At 38.6% G+C, this 23,498-nt stretch overlaps 1 protein-coding gene across 1 annotated transcript in view; it reads left to right on the forward strand.

The window, feature by feature from the left end:
- MYRFL (myelin regulatory factor like) overlaps window positions 1–15,090 on the forward strand; it is a gene marked incomplete at both ends in the record, with an annotated part of 39,396 nt that extends 24,306 nt beyond the window's left edge. Inside the window, 12 exons of the mRNA XM_084205438.1 lie at window positions 1,827–1,990; window positions 2,577–2,640; window positions 3,341–3,426; window positions 4,210–4,281; window positions 4,404–4,455; window positions 4,572–4,728; window positions 9,039–9,113; window positions 11,285–11,372; window positions 11,636–11,710; window positions 12,666–12,774; window positions 14,837–14,911; window positions 15,004–15,090. Coding sequence (XP_084061564.1) covers window positions 1,827–1,990; window positions 2,577–2,640; window positions 3,341–3,426; window positions 4,210–4,281; window positions 4,404–4,455; window positions 4,572–4,728; window positions 9,039–9,113; window positions 11,285–11,372; window positions 11,636–11,710; window positions 12,666–12,774; window positions 14,837–14,911; window positions 15,004–15,090 — 1,104 coding nt within the window. The remainder of the gene's footprint in view (window positions 1–1,826; window positions 1,991–2,576; window positions 2,641–3,340; window positions 3,427–4,209; window positions 4,282–4,403; window positions 4,456–4,571; window positions 4,729–9,038; window positions 9,114–11,284; window positions 11,373–11,635; window positions 11,711–12,665; window positions 12,775–14,836; window positions 14,912–15,003) is intronic.
- Window positions 15,091–23,498: the final 8,408 nt, after the last annotated feature.

Consider the following 23,498-nt stretch of genomic DNA (forward strand, 5'->3'; position numbering starts at 1 on the left):
GGATTGTTACAGTGACGGCTTGTTTGCTCCTTATCATTTTCTTGGCTACCTGTCTAGATCTGGATCTGAGATTACTTCACAGGCACTTTGGTGTTTTAATATGGTCAGATAAATCTGTGTGTTCTCCTCCTTCTCCTAACAGTTGTGGCAGAGCATATGAAGGTCAATTCCATGACCTTTGGGGTGACAGGATCAGGAGGGATCTGTATCTAACAGTTTAAGATGCATATTGAATTCAGAGATTTGGAACATGCCTTGTTCAGGAGGGACATCTGATTTAAATTTCTGGAGCTCCCAGCTCCAGAACTTTGAACTTGGTTATGTGATATTCCATGTTTACATCCAGATAAGTAGGATGTTGGCTGGTGTTGCATCTTTTTCAGTTTGGAGCTGTTGAACTCTGCAAAACTAATTCATTACATTGCATTTGAACCAGCGTCTGCTGCTTTCTAGAGAAATGTCTCAACTATATGCAATTTGGTTTTTTGAGACAGAATCTTTTCTTCTTAGTCACACTGTGCTCAGTATTTTGTCACTAGAGGGACAGTAAAACTCTGATCAGTTTTTTCCCCCTCAAATAGACTGTTCCTTCATTTTGTGAGAAGAGCAATTTTCTCAGCTAGTTGAAGCAATTCATGGTTGATTTGAAGACAATGGAAAGGGCAGCTACTATGTATCATTGATACAAGGACAAGTGTCCATATAAGTGATTTCACAGTTCTAGGTACAGGAGATTATTTTGAAGTCACTTTTTATTTAAATGGGCTCTTTTTGTTTAAATGCTCTTGGTATTCTGGCAATAGGGAAGCTTATGACTTGCCACTGATAGTCTACTCTGATTCTGGTTGCATGAAATGCTGTCTTGTTTTGTGGAATGCAGTCACCTTTAAAAAAAAAGGTGTGCATGGCTTTTACAATGTGAAAGCAAAAATGCTTTTGTCTCCTGCATAACTTGACTAAACTGGAACACAGCAACATTAACTACAGTAATAACGTCATCCAATGGCACCAGACTGGTTGGACTTTAGAATGAGAAAGCCATTCTTTTACACACAGTAACAAAGTACTCTTCTACCACGTTCCTGCAGTGGATCAGTAACAATTTTGACTCAGAAATGGATAAAATACTACCTGGAAGATTATACTGAGGGCATCTCCAGCAGCAGAATGATACCTAGATGATAAGCAGAGGTAGGAGAATAGGAGGCTTTTCCTGGATAAAATATCCAGAAGGAGTAAATGGAGGGTATCTAAACTGTTTTAGTTGCAGAGATGATCATGTTATTAGAACCTACAAGACTACTGTAAGAGACTGGAGAGGCTGAAGGGGAGAGCAAAATATTATACATTCACAGCTTGACATCTCGTTTGGTTTTTAATCTGTCTCACTTATCTCTGTGTGATTAATATTATGTGTACAACATAGATAGAAACTCTGATTTGTCTGAGTCTACCTAATGCCTGTAGGGAGATGCTGGATGTACATTTTGCTAAGGGATTCTAAAATCTATGTTCAGCTATAGCACTGAGAATCAAGTAGTAGATACCTGTTGGAACTGTGTTAAGTTTTCAACACGGTATGAAGGTAAAATACAGTTTAAATTCTTGGTGTAAAAAGCCCTTTAGCTTCAAATTTTTCTGCAAGTCCTCATTTTCAATTTACTGCAAATTAAATGTCTAGCAAAAGGGTTTTATGGTCATATGTGCATCCCATCTGCGGTGAGATAACTTTTGTTCATATAGGTGAATTCTGCACTCATTTCTGCTTGTTACACCTGATCGATGAATATACTATGTACCTACTTTTGTCATTGTTTTCTTCTCAGGATCAGATCTTCATGGAGAATGTTGGTGCTGTAAAGCAGCTTTGTAAACTAACAAACAATCTTGAAGTCAGAATAGAAGAATTGGAACAGTGGAATAGGAAACTGGCCAGGCTGAAACGGCTCAACAGTTTAAAGTCAACAGTCAGTGAAGAGAGCAAAGTCAGGTACCTCTGGCTGGGATGTTCTCGAACAGTTGTCACACAAGTTGTTAAAGTGATAAAAGTGAAAACTGATTTTGCTTGACAGTAGAGTTCAGCTATTTTCCAGTATTTAAACTGTGCAAAAGACCCCAAATTTCTCAAATATTTTTTAGTCACTGGCAAAATTAACAGCTTGAAATGGCTGTTAAATTGCAGTAATTTTTGTAATTGCTGTTGTTGCGTAAAGTAAAGAGTAGATTATGTCCAGTTACAGCTCTGGGACTCGGAAATTGTTTCTAAAGCAAATCTGCAGAGCTTCTTCTGCAAGAAAGAATCTTCTCTGGTGCTTCAGTGGAAGTGATGAAAGTTTCCTGTTTCTAAGCCATTTCCCAAATTTTCTTCGAAATCAAGTGAGGCATTTAAGAGCATTCACCTGAACGAGTTAACTGGAGACCTTTATCCTTGAAAATGAATCTGCTGACACTTCTGCCTTTCCCTTTGTAAATGTTAAAATTGCAAAAGCAAGTGACATTAACACACTAAAAATGTCTTTTCTTCATTAATTACTTGCTGAAGCATTTGAATGTTAAAGAGATCTTGTCTCTTATAGCAGGTATAGTCGAGCTAATAGTCTCTTGCCATCAGTAAAATCAGTCCCACTAAAATCCAGGAAGGTGAGTGAAATGAAATCCTTGTCCGAATCATTCACTGTGATTTGCTTTCACTGTCTCTTGCCTGTATCAGGGTATAGGAAGTGGATATCCCTTTTCAAAGGGATCATATGAGTGAGGAAATACATATATTGACCTTTCTCAAGACAGTCTTCCTAGGCTGCCAAGCCCTCTTCTTTAATATGAACCAATGCTCATTTGCCTACTTTGCTTTTGCCAGTGCCAAAGAGCAAGAGAAAATAATAGGTCAAATATGCTTTGTACCAAAATGACAGTCAAATGCTCCATCACCTAAGATTATCCTACTTGTATGGAAAGTGCCTTTCTTCTGTATTTGTACCAGTCCAGCTTTAACATGTTCTGAGCACATACTGAAAGCCGCTGAGCTTTTAGTTCTGGACACTTACTGAGTTCTTTATTTGATTTTGAAATACTTCAAAAGTATGAAAAATGGCAGGAAGAAAAGACAGGGAGCTGTTATTTTTATCTATCCTTTCTTCTTCTACAATGTTTGTGCCCCCAAACTATCAACAATGCATAGTGCACTGAAAGTCTTACAGACCTTTTTAACTACTGAAGTTTTCCTCTGTAGATAAAGGTGATCAGGAAAGAAGCAAGGGTGATGTAAAGTCAACCTAGTGTAGTATTTCTTAATCTACTAGTAGTTGCCACTTGAATTAACCAAACTCTTTTTTCACCCTAGGTTTGTTTGTCAAAGACCAAAGAATCTTGCTCCGTGAAGATTTTCCGGGTGACTATAATAGCTTTGATTGCTATTATGGCACTATGGTAACAATTAATTAACAACAATTTGACTTGTTTCTCCCTTCCCCTTTCTACTTATCTGAAAGAATATAGCACATTTTCTTCTTCTTTTCCTGTCCTCCTTGAAGAACACAGTGTATTGAAATTAACAATTAATATCTTTGGTAATATTGTAAAGTCGAATCCATTGTATAAAAGTAAGGTACTCATGAGATGGACACACACCTGATCTCTCTCCATGTCATAATGTATGGTGCACCCTGAGTCTATCTCAGTGGCTTGTACTACACATGGCAAACTGAATTCTGCATGTTTTATCCAATCATTCTGTGCCTAAGTACAATTTCTGATGTACAGAGTGATTCTGTTGTGTGAAATGAAGCTGAACTCGTTCTCACTGTGGCGGGCAATTATGTGACTGGAAGTTTAACTTGTGACATTGGACTTGTGGAAAGGAAAGTATGCTCTGGACTTCTGAGATTGCCATTTTCTGTCTCCAGTCCAAAAACTTGTGGCTTACAATCAATCTCTTTGTGACCTGAGTACTTTGAACTGGTGGTGTGATTCTGTTTAGGTTGGAAAGTGGTGGTATTTTGTGTTGAATACAAGTATATGAATACAATACTGTATACAAATATCTGATCTAAACCCCATTAAATTCAGCTGAAATTTTTCTCACTAAAGGGAAAGTGATCAGATAGTTAACACTTGCATGACTGCATTTCAACACAATGCTGTCAAGGTATTATTCCTATTGTGCTGCATGAAAGATGGATGTAAATCTACAGAGCAATTCTCTTTCTACAGTGCTTTGGCAATATGGAGCCTATATTTACTTAGCATTCATGACAGCCGTTTTGAAAAACATCCAGTTTACAGGCAAGTAGTTAAATTATCATTAGTGAATTCAAATTAGTAGAATCAGTAAAAGACTGTGGATCAATTTGTTTTGGTCCTCAACTCTAACGTCCATTTCTTAATGAATTGTTTTTCTTCATCAGCAGTACCTCAAGTTCTGTTCCAGTCTCTCCCTCTACTACCACAGCAGGTACTGTGTCTCTGCTGGTCTGCATGCACATAATTGGCTATTATAAAATGCCAGTACACAGCATTTGTGAAAACTATATTTTGGTTTTGTTGTTGTTGTTTGCTTTTTTTTAGCATTGCAGAGTGAAAGCACAGTTTCTCAGACCACACAGCCCATCAGCAGGATCCCTGAAGTGAATTTCTGTGACATTTTACCTTGTGACAAGGTCTATTGTTGTCCAATTCATCAACAAAAAGTCAAACCACTAAGTTATGAAAAAAATAATGCAAGGGAAAAACGTAAGTTGAAAATGTAATTCTTATAATTTGAGCAGAGACTGTATGGAAAATGTGGGGAAAGGGGCAAGAATCTTTAAAAGTAGTCAGCTTTCTGCAAAAGAGTTTATTCCAGAGGATTTAAAAAATCTTGATAGAACTAATCATCACTGCAGTCAATATGTGTTTGAAAAATCAAGTCTGGTTACCCTTAAGAATTTGGGGCCCTAAGATGTCTTGTCCGCTGTCACTGTTTTTCCTGGCCGTTCTTGGTAAATTATTTGATATGAACTGGGAAGTCACTAATTCCTTTAATTGACCTTTGGTTACAGTTGGATATGAGTTGATTAGGGATAGTAGAGAATTAACAGATGCAAAAAACTGAATTGTGTCACAGTGTGGTGGTACTACATCTTTTCCATGGACAGAGACAGAACGCCAACTGCCTGAAAACATAAAACTTACACTTAAAACTCTGATTGTTAAGGCAGGGGTTGTGAACAGTAGTATTTGAAGGTAGAGCTCTATAAAATAAAATACTTTTACTGGAATTAATTATTTTACTGATACTGTCTGCCAGATGTTGTGTGTGTAGCGTCTGAGAAGATGCGTTGTTTACAACTTTAATAATATTTAAAAGGAAGGGCTAATGCATAAAGATATGCATAACTTGTAGGAATCTGTATTCCTCTCTCCCAGCCCTTAACATATCCAGTGTCTGGAAGCAAGTGTTAATATCACTAAACCAGCATTCATACCCTTCCTGTCTTGGCCTTGGGAACAATCCTTGCAGCGCAGTCGACAAAGTGAAGTGAAACTGGGGATGGGTGCAGTTCAGTCTCTGAAGTACAAATGTCTGCCAGGGCAGGCATTGCCAATTGCTGTGGCAGTCTCAGCATGAGCTGTTTCAGTGGCACTCACCCCCTGGCCATTCTGTACTCTGCAGACAAGCTGTGTGTGAGTGGTCCTTGTGATTCTTGTGATCAATGCTGCAGTAAGCCCTGTGGCAGATAGGGCTCAATACAGCTTACAAGAGGTCATACCTGATTGCTCTGAAGCCTGAGAGTGTTGATTAATTAAGAAGACCTTAATCTAATTTATAAATGAGGGAACTGTTAATAGATGAAAATGAAATATGAAAACCTTCTATCCTCAGCTGGCTGCTTCTGATATTAGGTGGAAAGAGAAGATAAGAATAAACACAAAACATTACCTTCTCAAGGTTTTATGCTCCAAATAGCATTAAGAGTGGATCCAAGAGTGAAAAATCAGCACAGTACACAAGCTACTGAAAGATTTCAGTTCTGCACAAGTTTAATGAACCTGAATATATCCCCAGATGGAAGGTAACAATGTCAATATGAAATCCAAACAGAAGGAAAACCAACAAGCTGTTTAATGTGGCTGTAGCCAAGATAAATGAAAAGGAAAATGTTTTCAGAAAAAAAGCTAAGCATTAAATATGGGGAATAATAATGATAAAAAGTGGATGCTTTAGAATCAGCTGATTAGTTCTATTCATGGAAAGGTAGAGCTGTTTGAAATTGCAATTAAATTAAATACTAATTTAGGAGTTATTACAGACCTTTTGCTGCTCTACATGCAATACTTGAATTCTGTGGGTGCAGATTACTGCATACATCGTAGCTCCTAATCCTTTGCATCCAGGAGCTGTTGATGAAAAGGCTGTTTGGAAAGTTCAAGTAGAAGCAAAAGCATTCATAAACAAGAGAAAAATGATTAAACAAAAACTCAGCGCATCTTTATGTCACCTAGCTTTTTCCCTCATATTTTCTTTTAATTGATTTCTGTGGAGGATTTAGACTTTTGAACTTCCATTGATTTCAGTGGAGTTGAGGAATGTGAATACCCTTCAGCATTTGGTCCTTTTCTGCTCTCTGCTTCCATGCCATTAGTGCTCACTGCTCTCCCCTTAATGTTAAGTGTCACCAATAACCAAGGGCTGTCCTTGCTTGTTGTTTCACCCCAGTGTCTCTCCCCTCACAATAAAAGGTTGGTGAGAGCTCCTGCTGGATTTTGGTCAGCCTCAGGCATCCACATTTATTGCTTTCAGAGGGCAGTTAACAGATTCATAGTAAAGTACCACCATGATGAGAAACCATCAGCAGATTTTTCCCATGCTGCTTACAGAATATTGCCACTCACTTGAATTAAAACCATAGAGTATGTGAGAGGGGAAAAAAGAGATACTACACTTATTGGATGAGTTTTTCTTAATCTTATCTGAAAATGATGGTTTTCCTCATTACATTCCTGCCATGCTTGTAGTTCTATATTTGTTATTGAATTTGATCTTCACAGCCCACATGGGCCTTTGAGAAAGCCCTCAGTGTTACTATATGTGAAAGAGTGGAATTTTATTAACAATTTATTGAAGGTTTTTGTGGTGCTTTGTGGTAGCTCTTGGTGTTCCCAGCTGGCACCTTTATTCAAAATTTAGATTGCAATATCTGAAAGAACAATGAAATGGTAATTCTATGATGAGTAAAAACCCAAGTGAAAATAAGGTTCTATGCTGGTTACCAACTCGGTTTAAATACTTGAAATCTTAGTGAAGTAAATCTGTCTTTGTCTTGATTTTTGTACAAAATTCTGATATTGCTTAATTTCCACCACCTGCAAAAGAATCACAGTTTTAAGTGTTTACTAATTCCAAGTTTTTATAAATATTCCTACCAACACTTGCATGAGCTGAACTATTTTATCTACATAGAGCAATCTTTTACCTCCACTAGGGGATATAGGTTTTCTACAGAATAGCTCTCTGCTAATGAAAATACAAAATTACAGTGTTTAATGCCTTGCTAGCATATCTGGACTATTAAGAGAAATCAGGAGAAAATGAATATGTGACAATTAGTTTGTGAATTAAAGGGAGGAATGAGAGAATGAACAGGCTTATTAGATCTGCCCCAAGAGGAGTGTATGTCTGTAAGTGATTGCATGTGTTCAGTAGCCATTTTACTAGCTGTGTGGAACTGTATAATGAAATGGGACAGCAGATGACTACTAAATGCAGCAGTTACCCCCAAATCTGGCAGAAACTGTAGATCTGTATGATGAGTTAGTAAATAGCAAATGAATTCAAGGAATAGCTGGCAGCAGTATGAGAGTTTTATAAAAAACACAAGACAGATTAAAATCCAAAGATGATTTTGTATTACATTGCTTCTGGGCCCTTGGATTCCATTTGTTAATGCTGCTCCACGCTCTTGGTCACCTACTAGCTTGAGAAAAGTCTGGATTTTCTTATTTCCCAATACTGAAATGAAATCCAAATCTGGAATGAATAAGAAAACAATAAAGTCAATCCAGCAGTCTTGCCTCAATCTCAGTAATAATGCATTGTGATCCCTGCTTCCTTTCATGAAACAGTCATTCTGAAATCAGAAAGTTTCCTTTGGAAAACGTGTTAATCTAGAAATGGCATTCAATGGAGCACGTTAGTTTAGGCAAGATCCAGATTTCCTCAGTGCCAGTTTCCTGGTAATGTCTCTGAATGGATTCTTAGCTGGCAATTTGAGTAGAAGCACAGGAATAGCATTAGACCATTTCCTAAGGGCTTGAAGGGCCATTTGCCTTCCCCAGGTTGTACTATGTGATGGTAATTCAAAAGATCTTTAAAGTTCACTTTTCTAGGCAAGTGTTGAGCAAATTAATAGAATAACAATTAAAAAAAGAAGTCATCAGCTTATATTACACAGCATAGTTCCATGTTTGAAGTTACAGAGGTGACATCAGTAAACGTGGGGATCATGTTGTTAGAGACGTGTATTAGCTTTTTTATTTTGGCTATGCATCCTCTCTCTGAAGTACTGGCTCAGTCCTCAATATTTTTACAACACGCATTTAAAATTCTAAGTTGTTCCCCCAGCCTGTATTTGCATATCAGATATCTATAATTCCTAACATGATTTTCTCACTAATAAGAAAGATGTGGCTTTATGTTCAGATTTGTGCTGAAGTGCCTGGCTGCATATTGACTTTCAGCTCGACTCTCTGTTATAGAAATTGGTGATGTTCTCTGTGTGTGATGAAGTCTTTTCTATTAGGCTATGTTTTGGAAATACTTTTGATATTCTGTAGATTTCAAGAACTTGTTTCTTGTTATCTGCAAACTTATTTTGACTGTGTATATCTTCTTCTGAATGGAGGTGCTTTATATTTTAAAGATCTCTCTCATGGTTATGCATGTTTTTATTCAAGAGATAATTAACAAAATGTCTTCTGGTTTTGTATGGTATGAACATACTTTGTGGTTACAATTGTGCAAGGTTAATTTGAGCGATGTTTGTACATTCATCCTTTCACAGGAAACAAAGGTGACTTGTTACTCAAAAAAGATCCCATCAAAAAACTTGGTGGAAGACCTGATCTTGGAAATGACTGTAAGTCCTACATATAAATGAAAAAAAAAAAATTTACTTGTATAACTTTCAAGATCTACTTTTAGGCTTTGAATTGTGCTTCTGGAATTTAGGGAAGTTTCAGTTATAATTCATCATTATCGAGAATTACCACTTGTGAGTCTAGTTTCTGTGAACAACAGGAAACCTGTGATTCACTGTAATTTTCAGTTTATTCTTACATCTTCATTAGATTTTTATACACATTCTGACTGCCCTCTCTAGAGAGTTCTTAGGCTTGGCTTCAGATACAATAAAATGACAAGTGGCATTTTCCTTGACAGGAGCTAAAATCTTGTGCTTAATATCATGTGATATTCATGTGCAGGAAACTCATGATACAGTGTGAAGGAAGTGTTTGGGGTTTGCCTCATCTCACCTAAGGGATTAAAATGTCAGCTGCTCAAAGGGGCCATCCCTACCTTCAGATCCTGACACTGCCTTCAGAGGAGATGAAATTAAGTTCCTTGACACAGGAAGCTTGGCTTGATTTCAGGTTCCCCTTTTAGTGACTGTGCACTGCTGTCAGAGCCAGCCTGGCCTGAAAATATTGATTCTTTTATGTAAAGAGGAGTATCTGCTGACTACATATGTTATAACAGCATGCTCTGGCATTCATTCAGTATGAGCAGGATTATGCCTTGTGTCTTTTTGGTTTATGTGGATCCTCTGTTTTAAGGCTTGGTTGTTGGTTTTTTTTTTGTTTTTTAAAATAGATATTTGATTAAAGAAAAGGCAATATTTGGATGATAAAACATCCAGACTTAGACATTTAGACCATGCACTTAAAGCAGGTGAGGAATAGACTTCAGGTTCTGCTTGTTGTCTAGATGTGCCCCAGGGGGATGATCTGGGAAAAAATCATTCCCCTTCTGGTTTTTTTGCATGGGTGCACACCTCAGATAAGATCCTCTGGGGCATCACTATATTACATGTTGTAATGAGTTGCTGTGCCATAGGCAAATGTTCTCCTGTGCTACTTCTCTGAGATGAACCTGCTCAGTTTCCCTCTGTCACTTGTAGATCTTTGCATGCTGAAAATTAAGTATCTGTTACCATGCAGAGATTTAATGATCAGAGAACAGATCATCCTATACTCATCAAGTTTCTCTGCAAAGTAGGGAATGGTTGCTGTGGAACAGAGGAACAGAAACACAAACCCAGTGTGCACAGCCTGATGTAGAGGGCTTGGTCCTGCTGAACCAAGTCCTCCTCGTGATTTCTGCACCACAGTGTAAGAACCGGTGAAGGGTCTGCAGAGGAAGCTGGATGAGGGGCAGCTGAGATCCCCTGGTTTCTTCAGCCTAGAGAAGAGGATGCTGAGGGGACACCTCCTGGTGGCCCACAGTTTTATCTTGAGGGGAAGAGAAGGGGCAGACGCTGATCTCTTTGCTCAGGTGATGAGTGATAGGACTCGAGGGAGCAGCATGAAGTTGTGTCAGGGGAGGTTTAGGCTGGGTATTAGGAAAAGATTCTTCGCCTTGAGGTTGGTCAGGCACTGAAACAAGCTCCCCAGAGAAGTGGTCATGACACCAAGGCTGCCAGAGTTCAGGAAGGATTTGGACAGCACTCTCAGACACGTGGTGTCTACCTAAAGGAAAAACAACGTTATCATGACTGTACTCATCATCTATCTGTAGTACACTACAAAACTCATGCAAAAACAAAAGTTCTTGCAAGTTCAAGGCAACATTATATGAAGAAACTATAATTTTCGTTTAAGTTGGGTAGTTTTTCCCCACAGGGAATTAGAAACAAGTTTTGCTGCATTCCATATTATTCCTCTCAACAAAGATGAGGTTTTTCAATTTGGTAGTTACTTAAATGGGTATGGCTTTTAGTACATGAAAATGAATATTGACACATTTGAGTTTTACTTGGGCTGCCATCAAAGTAGCCTTCAACATCTGTGCAAAAGAAAATGGTGCAATGTTAGATTCCCAGGATATTTTTCCTTGCAAACTGAACAAGGTTCTTATCTCCAATGGCAGAAGGATGGTAATCAACCAGAGGCTTTTAACTGAGTGCTAAATTGGATCTGCAGCAGGTCCTGTAGTGGCAATCAAGGCAGTAGACTAACTGCAGTTTTACTATGCTCTTATCCATTATTTCTGAAATAATCAAGAAAAAACTATTATTCTTAATATTTTTAGGGATTGATACAACAATCAGTTCCATACAGATTTTGCAAACTCAGCAAAGCATTGACAACCGTTATTGTAGTAAAAATCTGCAGTGCAGGTAGGTGATTTTTTAATAGTTATTATTTTATTATTTAATAAAATAATAAAAATAATTATTTTATTTTGCTATAGTAGAATAAAACACCATTATTTGGCCTGGCTGCCTGGCTGGCTTCTGCTCACAGTTGTTTCCTTTCGCATGCAGTAGTCTTTGATACCTTTTAATGTTTTTTTCTGTTTAAATTTAAATGCAATTTCCATGTTTTGGTGAAGATACTGTCTATCTCAAAATCCCATGTGTATTAATACAACCTTTTTCAGCTCTGGAAACTACAGCTATGTTATTCCTATTAACAAATACACGCCCATGGATGTAGAAATCTCACTGGAAATAAAGTAAGTATGGGAATACATGCAAAAGACAACAGTTGTTCTTCATTTGATAGAAATTCTTGCCTGATGTCTATGGTTACACAAATCTGTCCTATTCAGAGGAGTGGGAAAAATCTATGCACAACTTAATTGTTTATGTAGACCTTTTGGGTAGATTCCTTGCTGTTACATAAGCCCAATACCATTCTCAGCTCAAGGAAAATTTCACCCAAAGTTGCAGGTATTGAAATCCAGAAGTCTTGAGCTTCAAACCTAATAAGCATTTGGGCAGACGTGTGTGTGTGTGTATTGGCAGGATTGTGGTCTCTGGCCTAGGGATCGGATTTTTCTTTTGTTGTAGAGAAACATTATTAGGAGCATAACGTGAGTAACTCCAGGGAGTGCCTTCTTTGGGCCTGTTGTGCCAAGCCCTGTAAAAAGGGGATTCTTGTGCAGCAACTTCTGGTGCTGCATAAAATTGTGACTTACAGCTGGGAAAAGCAGCAGACTTTTTCCTTTCAGCAGGTGTTTTCTCCTCAAAAGCCTACCTCCACCTTGTTCTCCCAGAGGGAGCAAGTAATTTATTTTGGAGTTTTATTCTGAGAAAGCCCAGCAATAGCCAGAACAGCTGCCAAACAATCTGCTTGACAACAGTTCATGACTTCTGTCTCTGCAACAAAGGACTTGTCCAGTCTTTTGATCTTCAATGTTATCCCTGTGAACATCTGCATTTTTCAGATAAGATTAAATATAGCAGTACCCCTGAAGTGTCTGCTTGTTTTCTACAGCCACTGAAAATTTGTCTTTTAAATGTAAGCCATTACAGTCCAATAGTATAGCCCTGCCATGTAGGGATTAATACATCATATTCAGAGTTTCACCAAGTATGACTGTATTTTGAATACTGGTTTGTGGTTTGGGGGCAACTGATTTTATTTTTAATAAAGTCATTATCCTTATTTTTCTCTGTTTCCTGAAGCACGACAGAACCATTAATTATATTTCTCTGCAAAGTCACATTTGGAAATTATTGCTCCCATTATTCTTCCAGCCAAAATAGTAGGAAGAATTTCCAAGAAACCACACAGGTAAGACTTTAATAGCAATACTCTGGGGTTTGGGAATAATTTTTATTAAATAAATGGCTGCAAAAATCTGAGCTTTGTTGAAGTACTAGAAATCCAAATGCTGGTACTTTGAGTCTGTCAGTCATGGCTGGCTTTGGCATGGCCATAATGAGATGCAGTCTTTTTGTTGGAGTTAGTTTTCTGCTGACTTTTATAAAAATCTATCCAATCATTCTCTGAAAGGGCAGTTTTGATTCTGCTTCAGCCTAAGCCACCACTACAACTCATTATAACTCCAGAGATAAATGGGAATAACTTATCACTCAGAGCTTTAGGAGAGTCCTCCAAACTCTCATCTACTTTATGGCTTCCATTATTATCTTATGGGTAATTAATTCCAGTTTTAAAGTCCAGAATTTGCTGGTAACAATGGCAGTATTCTGCTTTATTTCTGTATGAATAGGAGTTTACCAGTAAATCCCTCTAGGGAAAACTCTTCATTTTAAAAGCAAAATTGTTTACGTGTCATTCTCTGGAGTGCCTCAATGGGGATAAAAGCTGGTGAAACAGTTAGCTTTTCCTAATAAAAAATATTTAGTGACCAGGTCTTGCAAATCTTGAAGCACCTCCAGTAAATTGATGAAGGCTTTAAACTTTTTTCAGGTTTCCTGGGCATACAGGCCTCCTTCAAGGCCCCCTTTTGTCAATGTTTGTTCAGAAATGTTTATTCTGGCTGAAACAGTAGGAAAGGCAGAAGCAGTGATAATAGCATTACTGAACACATTGTAGGAGAAACATCTCTGAATTTGGAAGTAATTTCCAATTTCTTCTGGAGAAGAGTCTTCAGAATTCTGATCTATATGATCCCATATATAACATGTTTTTAATTGATTTTGTTTGTTTGCTTGTTTTTTGGTTTTTTGTGCTTAGTCAGATTGCAGCACTTAAGATACCTCCAGCTGACTTTTTGCTCAACTTTTAAAATGTCTTTGCCAAAAGTTTAAGGCTTCTCTGTAACAGTGGCATAGGCAACCGAAAGCCCAAATTTTCCAAGTTTTGACCTGTCTGCTGTAATTTCAACAGAATGGAAATTAAGTCAGACATAGAGAGTTTCACAATGCAGAAATGTCCTTGAAGCTTACTGACAAAACTGGTCAAAGAGATTTCCTGTGTCAACCTGAAATCCACATCAAAAGACTAAAGCTAACTAGCCTCCAGCAGCAGTGAGCTTTCAGATTTGATGTGACTCAGAATAGAAATGCTGCCTAGTTGAAGAGGTTTCTTTTAAGAGGATTTTTCTAGGGATGGGAAGGCTTCTTCCCTACCAAAAGGCAGAACAGCAATCACTTGGACTCACCAGTCCCATTTAAGTTTTGTCATTTGAATATATTGTATCCAGCAGAGAGGATGTGTCAGAAAGTGAAGTGAGGAGAGAAGGATGAAGGAGTTGAGACACTAGAAATATAAGTTACCATGGATCATTAGGTGAAGGAGAGGTGAGGACTGAATTTTGTTTTACTCATTGTAGCATAAACATTTCAGGTACAAAATGTGTTTCACTTTTGCATGGCAGAACACTCTAATAAAAAATACCATAAAACCTTGCAGGTGTCTGTTTCTGAAATACTGCATGAACACACTACCCATATCTTTAGAATATATGGAGGAAATTTTCTGTCTTCTGAGCACTGCTAAAGCTGCTGTCCAAAATCAGCAGAACTGCCATTTGCTAGTATTACAAATTAAAGCTCTGCGGCCACCTGGCATATCAGGAACACTCCCTATTTTTGGGGGAATTTGTGTAGAAAATGAGTGAAGAAATCAATTATTCAGAGCCAGCTGAGTGTCACTGGGAGTCAGATGCTTGCCAGTTCTCCTCCATGTGGAGCTGATCAGAGTAAACCCCATTTGCAGGGTTTAAAGTCAGCACTTGATCTTTAAATACATTTGCCTGTAGTTATCAAGTCTTGGTATCATAATTACCTTGCACTGCATTTGTCAATGAAATATTTCCAGAGTCTGTCCTTCTCTCCAGTTTCCCATGGAACGAGGTTATCTAATCTGTCTCTCATTTGCCCCCCAGGGACGCCAGCACGTTTGGGCTCTCCCTGTAGCTACGCTGTATGACAGCGCGTACTCTTTCCGCGTGGCCGTGCCGGTAAGCTTTTCAAATGGCAACATGGCAAAAGACAAATAGCATTTGAACTGGAAGAAGTTCCTCCATCAACCTCCTTTATTTTTCTTTTGCAGGGTTTTGCTAGCTGCTCAACAGACCGTTACTTTGCTGGGCTGTTTTTTACTGATTACTACTTCTACTTTTATCGGCAGTGTAATTAAAATGTTGCCAAATATTCTGTTCTTTGGGGAAAAGATGAGGAAACAATATGAAAAAGAGACTTGAAAATAATCCTGGATATTTTTTAAACCTCTTTCTGGGTTGTATGGGACTTTCTTGGTTTTTTTTTTTTTTTTTTCACTTTTAAATTAAAAAAAAAAAAAAAGTAGAAAAATAAAGTGTTGACAGCAACCATAGCTCTGAATTTTCAGAAACTGCTAATGGAGTATATGTTGTTGTTGGGGGTGGAGTGGGAGCTTCAAAGCTTATTAAAGAAGCTTTCCCATTGAGTTACAAGGTGCAGAATGACCTCTGTCTTTCTAAACTCCTCAGAGTCTGGGTGTGGTTGGATCCAATCTTAGCCCCAGACTTGGTCAACGGTTTAAGTCTAAGGAATTATACACATGTGATTGAACCTTTGTACAATTTTGTCATGCAGAATTAAGGATGGCAAGCCAGATGTATAAAAATGAATGATTTATGGTGATAAATATTTAGACAAAAAGATCTTAACTAGAATTACTACACGCTATAGAAGCTAACACTACTAATATAGTATATGATAATGTACTATATTAAAGCAATGATATTAAAGTTATCAAAAAAGAAACAATTATTGAGTAGAGATCAATGTTACTCACCCATACCAATGATTGTGGGCAAACGTCTTTAGCTCACCTTAGGAGGTGTCCCCACCCAAGGTAGGAATCTTCACACATGCTCCAAGAAGGAGTATGCTAGAAATCCCTGCCATTTGGCACTTTTATAATATATATATATAAGTGGTACTCTTATAGTATAAAGGGGTTCACTGTCAGTCCTATGTTTCCATATGGTTATGGAGAAGTCAGCTGTGTCAGCTCAGCATCTTTAGATAAAGATACTTTACAATATCTGCCACACCTTTCCCTCGCTATCAGGATGTTTAACTTTGGAGTTGTTGAGTCAGATTTGGTTTTGTGTAATTCAGCACCAAAAGCAGCATGACACCTGCTCTCAGTTCACCAGTGATAGCTTTGAAAAATATGCATTGCTCAAGTCTTTACTGCATCCCAGACAGAGCATCCTGCTACAGATGTGTAAATAAAATGATCATATGGATCACAGAGAAGTTTTATGATATTGTATGTACAGCAGACAAGAGCAAATGGGTAGGAACACTGCTGAGCTGGGATAACCTTCAGCTTTCAGAAAATGGGAAGATGATTAAATGTTATTTATTTATTTATTTATTTATTTATTTATTTATTTATTTATTGTTCCTTTGCAGTAAGGAAACCTACTTCTGTCCTATAGGCATACATCTTCTTTTAGAATCTGCTGCCTTTTTTCAGATATAAATCCATTTCTTTTTTTGCTAACAGAACCAAAACCAACCAAAACCCTAAAAGAGAAATGTGGCACTCTGCAAATACCCTCTAAAATAAGTGTAAGTCAGAGAACAACAGGTCAATTCAGTTGTCTGTGTTTCCATTTCAGAAAGCAGTCCCATCATTACCACCACAGCTGTGTGATTTAAAAACACTACTGCTATTTCAATGAGTTATATTTTAGCTGCCTTTTTTTTTCCCCTGAAACAGGAATGAACTGTTTACTCCTATGTTCAGGTCATATTTTTTCTTGGTGTTTGTGATTTGTGCTAGTATGATAAAAGAATAGAAATACTGAAAAGAAGAATGTCTTGCCTTCATGGCTTTCTAAGTTGCATATGGATACACATGGATTCCTGCATGGGAAAATTCTTTCTAATTATAATTAGGAAATACATTTTTAAGGATGAGCTGTTCAAATGAAATTTAACATTAGTTGCTCAGAAAGAAATCAGATATAATAATCAACTAAAGTGTAAATAGTGTTGTAGGGTATGTTTTGATCAATCCTTTTTTTGTGTAGAGAAGAGAAAGTAAATATAATAGACTGTAGACTTTTAAAGATTTATGATGTGAAAGCTACATTTGAACAAGTGTCCTCTGAATGAAATTATTTAGCAGTGAAAGGGAAACATTAGGAAGAAAAATGAATGTCTAAAAAAGACCTTGCTGCAGTCTTTGTAAACACCAGTGTCCTTAATTATATATTTATTGCCTGACAATGTGATGGGAGAATTTAATTTGTTTCTCTGCCTTGATTTGGCATTTCTTTTGTTGCTGTTTTGGGATTTCCTTTGAGAATCTCCTTCTCACTGATTTTTTTTTAGATGCATGTGCTTAGTTGGGGTCAATTGCAGTGTCTGGCTCCTTTTTCTTAAATGACTCATTTATTTGACCTTTTATGTGTAAGGGTTTTTTTGTGGTGTGGACTTTTTTTTTTTCCTGGGAAGTATTTGTGGTGTAAACCACTGGTCTATAATATTTCAGAGACTAACTGGTGTTGGAACCCTAGATACAAAATAATCAGAAATTTGTGCCTTTAAATTTTTTTAGTCCATACTTGAGGCTAGAGTCAACCAGTAACAGATGATAACACGTGCATTTTGAACAAAAATTCTACCTTTTTAGGCCCACCTGGTTTTCATCACACTATTCTGGATTGTAATTCCCTTCCCAGCACAGAGCACTGCAGGAGAATATAAACTCTTAAGTGTTTCCTGTCTTTAAAAGGCTTTCTGTAATTGGAGTCTAGGGTGAAGTGCATGTGGGATAGCGACTATTTTCTTTCTTAAAAAGCTTGTGGTGATTCAATTACACATCAGTTTTCCCATTTAAGAATTTCCAACTTGTTTTCTAGTCCCGTCATTTGTCTGTAGTAAGATACTATTGAAGATTTCATTCAGGTTTAAGGTGATGTGTATTAAGGCTGTGTTCTAACACATCTGAGATAACAAATATCAATCTTGGCAAAAGCTAGGGAAGACCTAGCAGAAATTAAATACTTGGTGTTAAAAGAACTGTGGCTAGGTGCTGTTTACCTGCTTATTGGGGTTAGACTGTGACACAGCCCCACCAGAAGCCCAGTGAGTGACTGACATACATGACCAGATTTTGATCCATTTTGGACTGGAAATATAGAAGCTCTAGGAATGATTCTCACTCCCCTAACTGCCAAGCCTTCACTTTACTGTGTTTGGGGAAGTGGAACTCATCTTGACAGCACTGAACTGGTGACATTCTTGGCCTCTTGCTGTCCTTCTTCCTTGTATGGCATTGAACTAGAACTACCAGGGAAAAGAATACCACAGGGAAAACACGGCCAGCAGCATTTTCCATCCTGTACAGCCAAAGGAAGTATGGATTGACCTTTCCAAAAGAATAGGTTTTAAAAAGTTTAGGCATGTCTGTTGCTTTTTTGTTTTGTTTTGTTTTCCATTTCTGTGTCCTCAGTAACAAAGTTACAACATATTTTAATAGTGGTCATTCTAAGTTGAAAGAATTTTTGTGAATACTGAATAATAAATTATTAATGGTTTACGTAAATTCTACTTGGAACAGGAAATTCTCTTTTCCTTATCTATTTTTACCACAATGTGGTTGTAAGAGACCTTCAGATATCCATCACTGGAATATGTCTGCCTAATTTAAGAGGGAGCTGAGGCAAGGCAAACTGCCAGGCTGTGTGAAAGTCTCAGCTGTAAGCTGCAGAAGGCAAATGCAGGGCTAGAATGGGGTGATCTTGTGCCATCTGATCTGGGTTCCAAACCGTGCTGTGCATACCAAGAACGTGATGTGGCACTTCATGTTTTTACTTGACCGTAACACAAATTACTTCGCTGTGCTTTTTCTGAGTTTGATCTAGCAGTGGCAGCAGCATTTGAAGTAAGAGCCAGAGATCACTTCAAAGCCCAGTGCATTGAGCCAAGAGGCTTTAAAGGCAGAAAATCCTGCATGGCCACTTCACAGAAACCAAGGACAAGGCAGAAGAGCAGAATGAGCAGTTTTGAGGTGTGAGTTTGCAGCTGGAATTGCTGATGGCCTTTGGCACATCTGTGGACAGCTGTGAGCAAAGAGGCATTTTGGTCTCTTACCACAGCTAAGTTCAAGTGACTCTTTTGTTCAGAAGATGCCTGCTAGGTAGTGAGGAGGCTGCCTGGTGACCTGATGTGAGCCCACCCTGAGAAGTTAGCAATCCCAAAACTGGGTTTGCTGGGTTTTTTTCCTGCACAGCACAGGTCTGAAGGGAGACCTGGGGGTGAGCTTTTTATCAAGTCCTGATTATCTACATTTTTCTAGGATTTTAGCTTGCTTTATAAAATCAGAAAAATACTTTCATTAAGATTTGCTGTTGGGTTAAATTCTGCTCACAGTACAAGAAGTCCCTCACTCAGGAGTCACTGACTTCTTGAACTACAAATCTGTGCACACAACCTGAGCCACTGTATCTGCAAAATGCAAACCTGATTTTGAGTGCTACAGTGTGTTTTAAATAAGCCAGCTCATTTTAGTTATAGAAACTACTTTCAAAATACACAAAAAATTAATATTTTTTTTTCAGTTGCAGTGCTGTAAGACTTTTATATGATATGTAGCTTTATATGAAGACGTGGCTTTTATATGTGACATTATAGTACCCTTGGAAGCTTTGAACAACTGATGGAAATTCATGATAAGGAATCATTTACTGATCTTGCTTTCATCTTGGAGTAATTCTATTAATGTCCCAGATAAATTGTGCTAGAGAAATAAGTTATTTCGGATTGGTGTCCTGTATCACGGATAGTCTGTCACTGCAAAAATCCCGCTGCCCTGCTGGCTTTTGTGGATTGCTCCTTCTCAAGGTGTTTGCTTCCTCCCATGTTCCCTACATGTTAGACAAGGCAAAAGGCAGGACTGGCTTTGATCTGAGCTTTTCTCATACTGATGGTGTATAACTGGATGCTCCCTCACATAGGGATGTCTTACTTGCCTTTGGAAATATTAAATTGTTCCTATCTGTTTCTTTCTGTGGGCACAAGTTTTGTATTTTTTGATTTCCTGGCTTCGGATTTTCTTGCATCTTAAAGAAACATAATTTGGCTGAGCCTTCATCAAATTTGATTGTAGTTGGTCAACACCTTAAAATTATTAGTAAGCAGAACAGTGAAGCTGATCATATCAGCTTGTGAATTTGATGTTGGGTTAAAAGACAGGATTTAGTTCATTGCAGACAAAAGAATCTTGAGTAATGTCTCTCAGGTTTCTTAAGGGAGATGCTTCTTTTTTGAAACAGGATATCTGGGAAGTTTTAGTTCATGGCTCCAAAGCTTTGGATGGCATCTGTGGCAAAAGGAGGCTGGGATGCAGTCCTGCTCCTCTGTAGACCTGGGACCACTGGTGAAGCCTTCATGCCTCCATTGCTCACTAATAAAACTTTGCTAGTTGTGTTTTTACTTCATGAAGGAGAAGAGGATTTGGAAGTGGGTCCGTGTTGTAAGGGTAAATGAATCAGGCACACTGAGATGCTCAGATGTGTCAGGACTATGAATATCTTGTACTAATCAAACAGGTCCTGTTTTAGTAAAACAATGTGCTCAGCACTTTAGAAAAATCAGGCCCAGTGAGGATTGTACTAGGTCTAGATTTAGCTTTTCAGCTTGAATGCTTTGATTCTGGTATGTTAATTCATTATCTTTCTTAAACTACAGAAATATTTCTGCAGATAAAGTATGAATGGTTTTTTTCTGTACAGTGGGGATCAAGTAATTGAAAGAAACTGTTTTCACTGTCACACTTCCACACCCCCTCCCCTGCACTTATGCATGCATAGTATTTGTGAAATTCTTCTAATATGGACAGACTAATTTTAATTAACATCTGCAAACCATCACATAATACCTGGAGTGGCAGGTGCTGGCTGTGAGTCATGCATTTAGCTGAAAGAGCTGTGCTTTCCAAGGAAAGGCCAAGGCATAAGTATGTCCCAGAGCTAGATCACATATATTTGTCCAGTGACTTGCTTCCCCTTCTGCTCACCTCTGGGCCGTGCTGGCAGGTGGTCAGGAGCAGCCTGGCTGATGCACTCAGGGCGCTGTGGGTATTGCCTGGAACCTCAGTGAAATTCAGGATGTGTAATGGCACTTCAGTTAGTCCTAGTGTGTCTTGTCCAGGTACAGTGCCAGTAAAAAAAGAACAAGTCATGCACTCACAGCACTTTGGGCGCTGATTTCCTCATAAGCATAGTTTCCTCTCCCCTCTTCAGCTTCACAAAATAGCATGTTTTCTGTCAAAACAGCCCATGAATGAACATTTTCAGTGCCAGCCCTATATTCCAAAGAACAGGTTTTGCCCTGGCAGTCCTGACCCAATTTTGACTCTGGTTGCTATGGTGCTCTGCGGGCTGGGTGGCTGGTGGGGCAGGACGATGCGGGGATGGCACACAAGCCTTTTGTTGCTCCTTGGCCAGGGTCCAGCCAGCTTGTTTCCCCCCTTCTGCCTCCACCCCAGAGCAGCTGGCAGCAGCCTGCATCTGCTGATCAGGAGCAGTGCTCAGGCTGCAGCCTCTGATGCCTCTCTTGGTCTGTGTCCTGCAGGAGGCACCTTCTCCCAGGCACCCAAAGCTGTTCCTCTGCAGACCAGAAGTCCCATCCTTTGGCTGCATGCCCCTCTATTGGAAAAGCCTTCATCTTCCTGCTCCTGGGTTTTAAGCAGCCTCCCTCTCCTCATCCCTCACTTGTTGCTTTCCAGACATCCTGTGTCCTGCTTTACCCCCTCCAGAAAAGGAACTCATCACAATACTTTTAAAGGATGAGATCTAAAATGGGTCATCTTCTTAGTAATGGGTGGAAAGTGACTTCTATGAAGGGGATTTGAAACATAACTCATCATTTTAAAGGCAGATTTTAAAATTTCTAGTTGATGTTAAATGTATCACAATTGCCTGCATGTAGTAATATAAGCACAGGATTTGCAAATATGAGTTTAATGTTAATTTAGCTGGTAGATAGTCTGCAGGGTAATCAGTGCTTTGCATTTTTCATTCAATCTTAATGTTACACTTTGCCTTCCACAACATAATCCAAACCACAGACCAGCTGGCTGTTCTGATTAAAATCCTTTTTCTGCTTTTTATTAATCTTCATGGTTTTGCCCTGGAATTATGAAGCGGTCATGGTCTATCACGAAGGAAATCTGCTGGGCCAGAATGCAGTTACAAGTTACTGCCTAAAGAATATTGTTGATTCCTAAAATAAGTTGTGTCCTGACTACTTTGTTATCTCTGCAGAACTTGACATGAATTTGGAACGAAGCTCTTAGGTAAATTACTTACTAATAATTTATTATGCATTTGGGTGACACATTTTCTCACTGAAAACCTAGATTACGAGAATATCGTTGGGGGGTGAAGGTGACAGAGGACTTTTGTTGTCACTAGGCCTAATCCTGCATTTTGGAGGAATAGAGTCATGCAAGTTCTTCCTGTGGACCCTCATGACCTTTACCTTGATGGTAGAGGGAGAATGGTTGGGGTCAGGGTAGTGCTGCAAGGAGAAATATCAGGGGTTCCTCAGGATGCACAGCAAAGGGACATGAATAATTCTCAGACTGGAGGTGATGGAGCAGCAGGAAGGATACTCCCAAAATTAGCCCACAAGCTGCTGGGACACAGTTTTGATCTTCCTTCCTCTGTAAAATTCCTTGCACAAAAGATGTTTGTTCAGACTTGGTGAGATAGACCTCAAACAAGTGATGTGCTCTGTGTGTTGTTGCTTTTTTGTAAATAACTATTTGATCATAGTGAATTGAATTTTTAACAAATTTGATGTGATGATTAGGCAATCACTTTGGCATGTATTTTTTCAATTATCTCTTGTTAACAAAATGAGGCAGTAGCTAAGCATGATCTATATTTTCTGACTTCTCACAGTGTTTATTAGAGACTGAATATTCTTGCTAATGTGTTTGGATGTCTTCACATCTAGTGGTGGTTATAATGGTTATGTCCTGTAGTTATGCCCCCCATACATGGACCAAGACCCTACACTTAAGGGAGATACTCTGAAAATGTTGCACAGGGAGACAGATCTGCTTTCAGGGCTTTGCTGCACTCTTCCCTTCCCAGCTCTGTTGCTGTTGGGGACTGTGTCAGTGCATAGCTTTGGGCAGAAAGAACACAGTGTGATGATGCTCATAAACAATGCCTACTAATACCTCAGGATTTTGCTGCAGGGGGTTCTGTTTTGTGTAAGCCTTACTTTTTTATTCCCATATTTGCATTTAACTGCAAACATCCATTTTTACTGCTCAGAGTAAATTTCCTTTTGGATTTTGTATCATTGCTATCTGCTTTGAGCTTTAGCAAGGGGATGTGAGATGTGCAGGTTGAAGAGTCAAGGCCCCAGAATTTTCTAGAAGGTTTTCTTTCACTCTGAGGAATGATATGCTTCAGCTCAGCATGTCTCTCACCCTACAGCAGAGTAGGACAGAGATGGGCCAGGAAGACTTGAAATAGCTGCAGCACTAAACCCATGGCCTGCCAGATACCAAGGAGAATGAAGTTT

The sequence above is a fragment of the Fringilla coelebs genome (assembly GCF_963513975.1).
Source record: "Fringilla coelebs genome assembly, chromosome: 5".
Classification (NCBI taxonomy): Eukaryota; Metazoa; Chordata; class Aves; order Passeriformes; family Fringillidae; genus Fringilla; species Fringilla coelebs.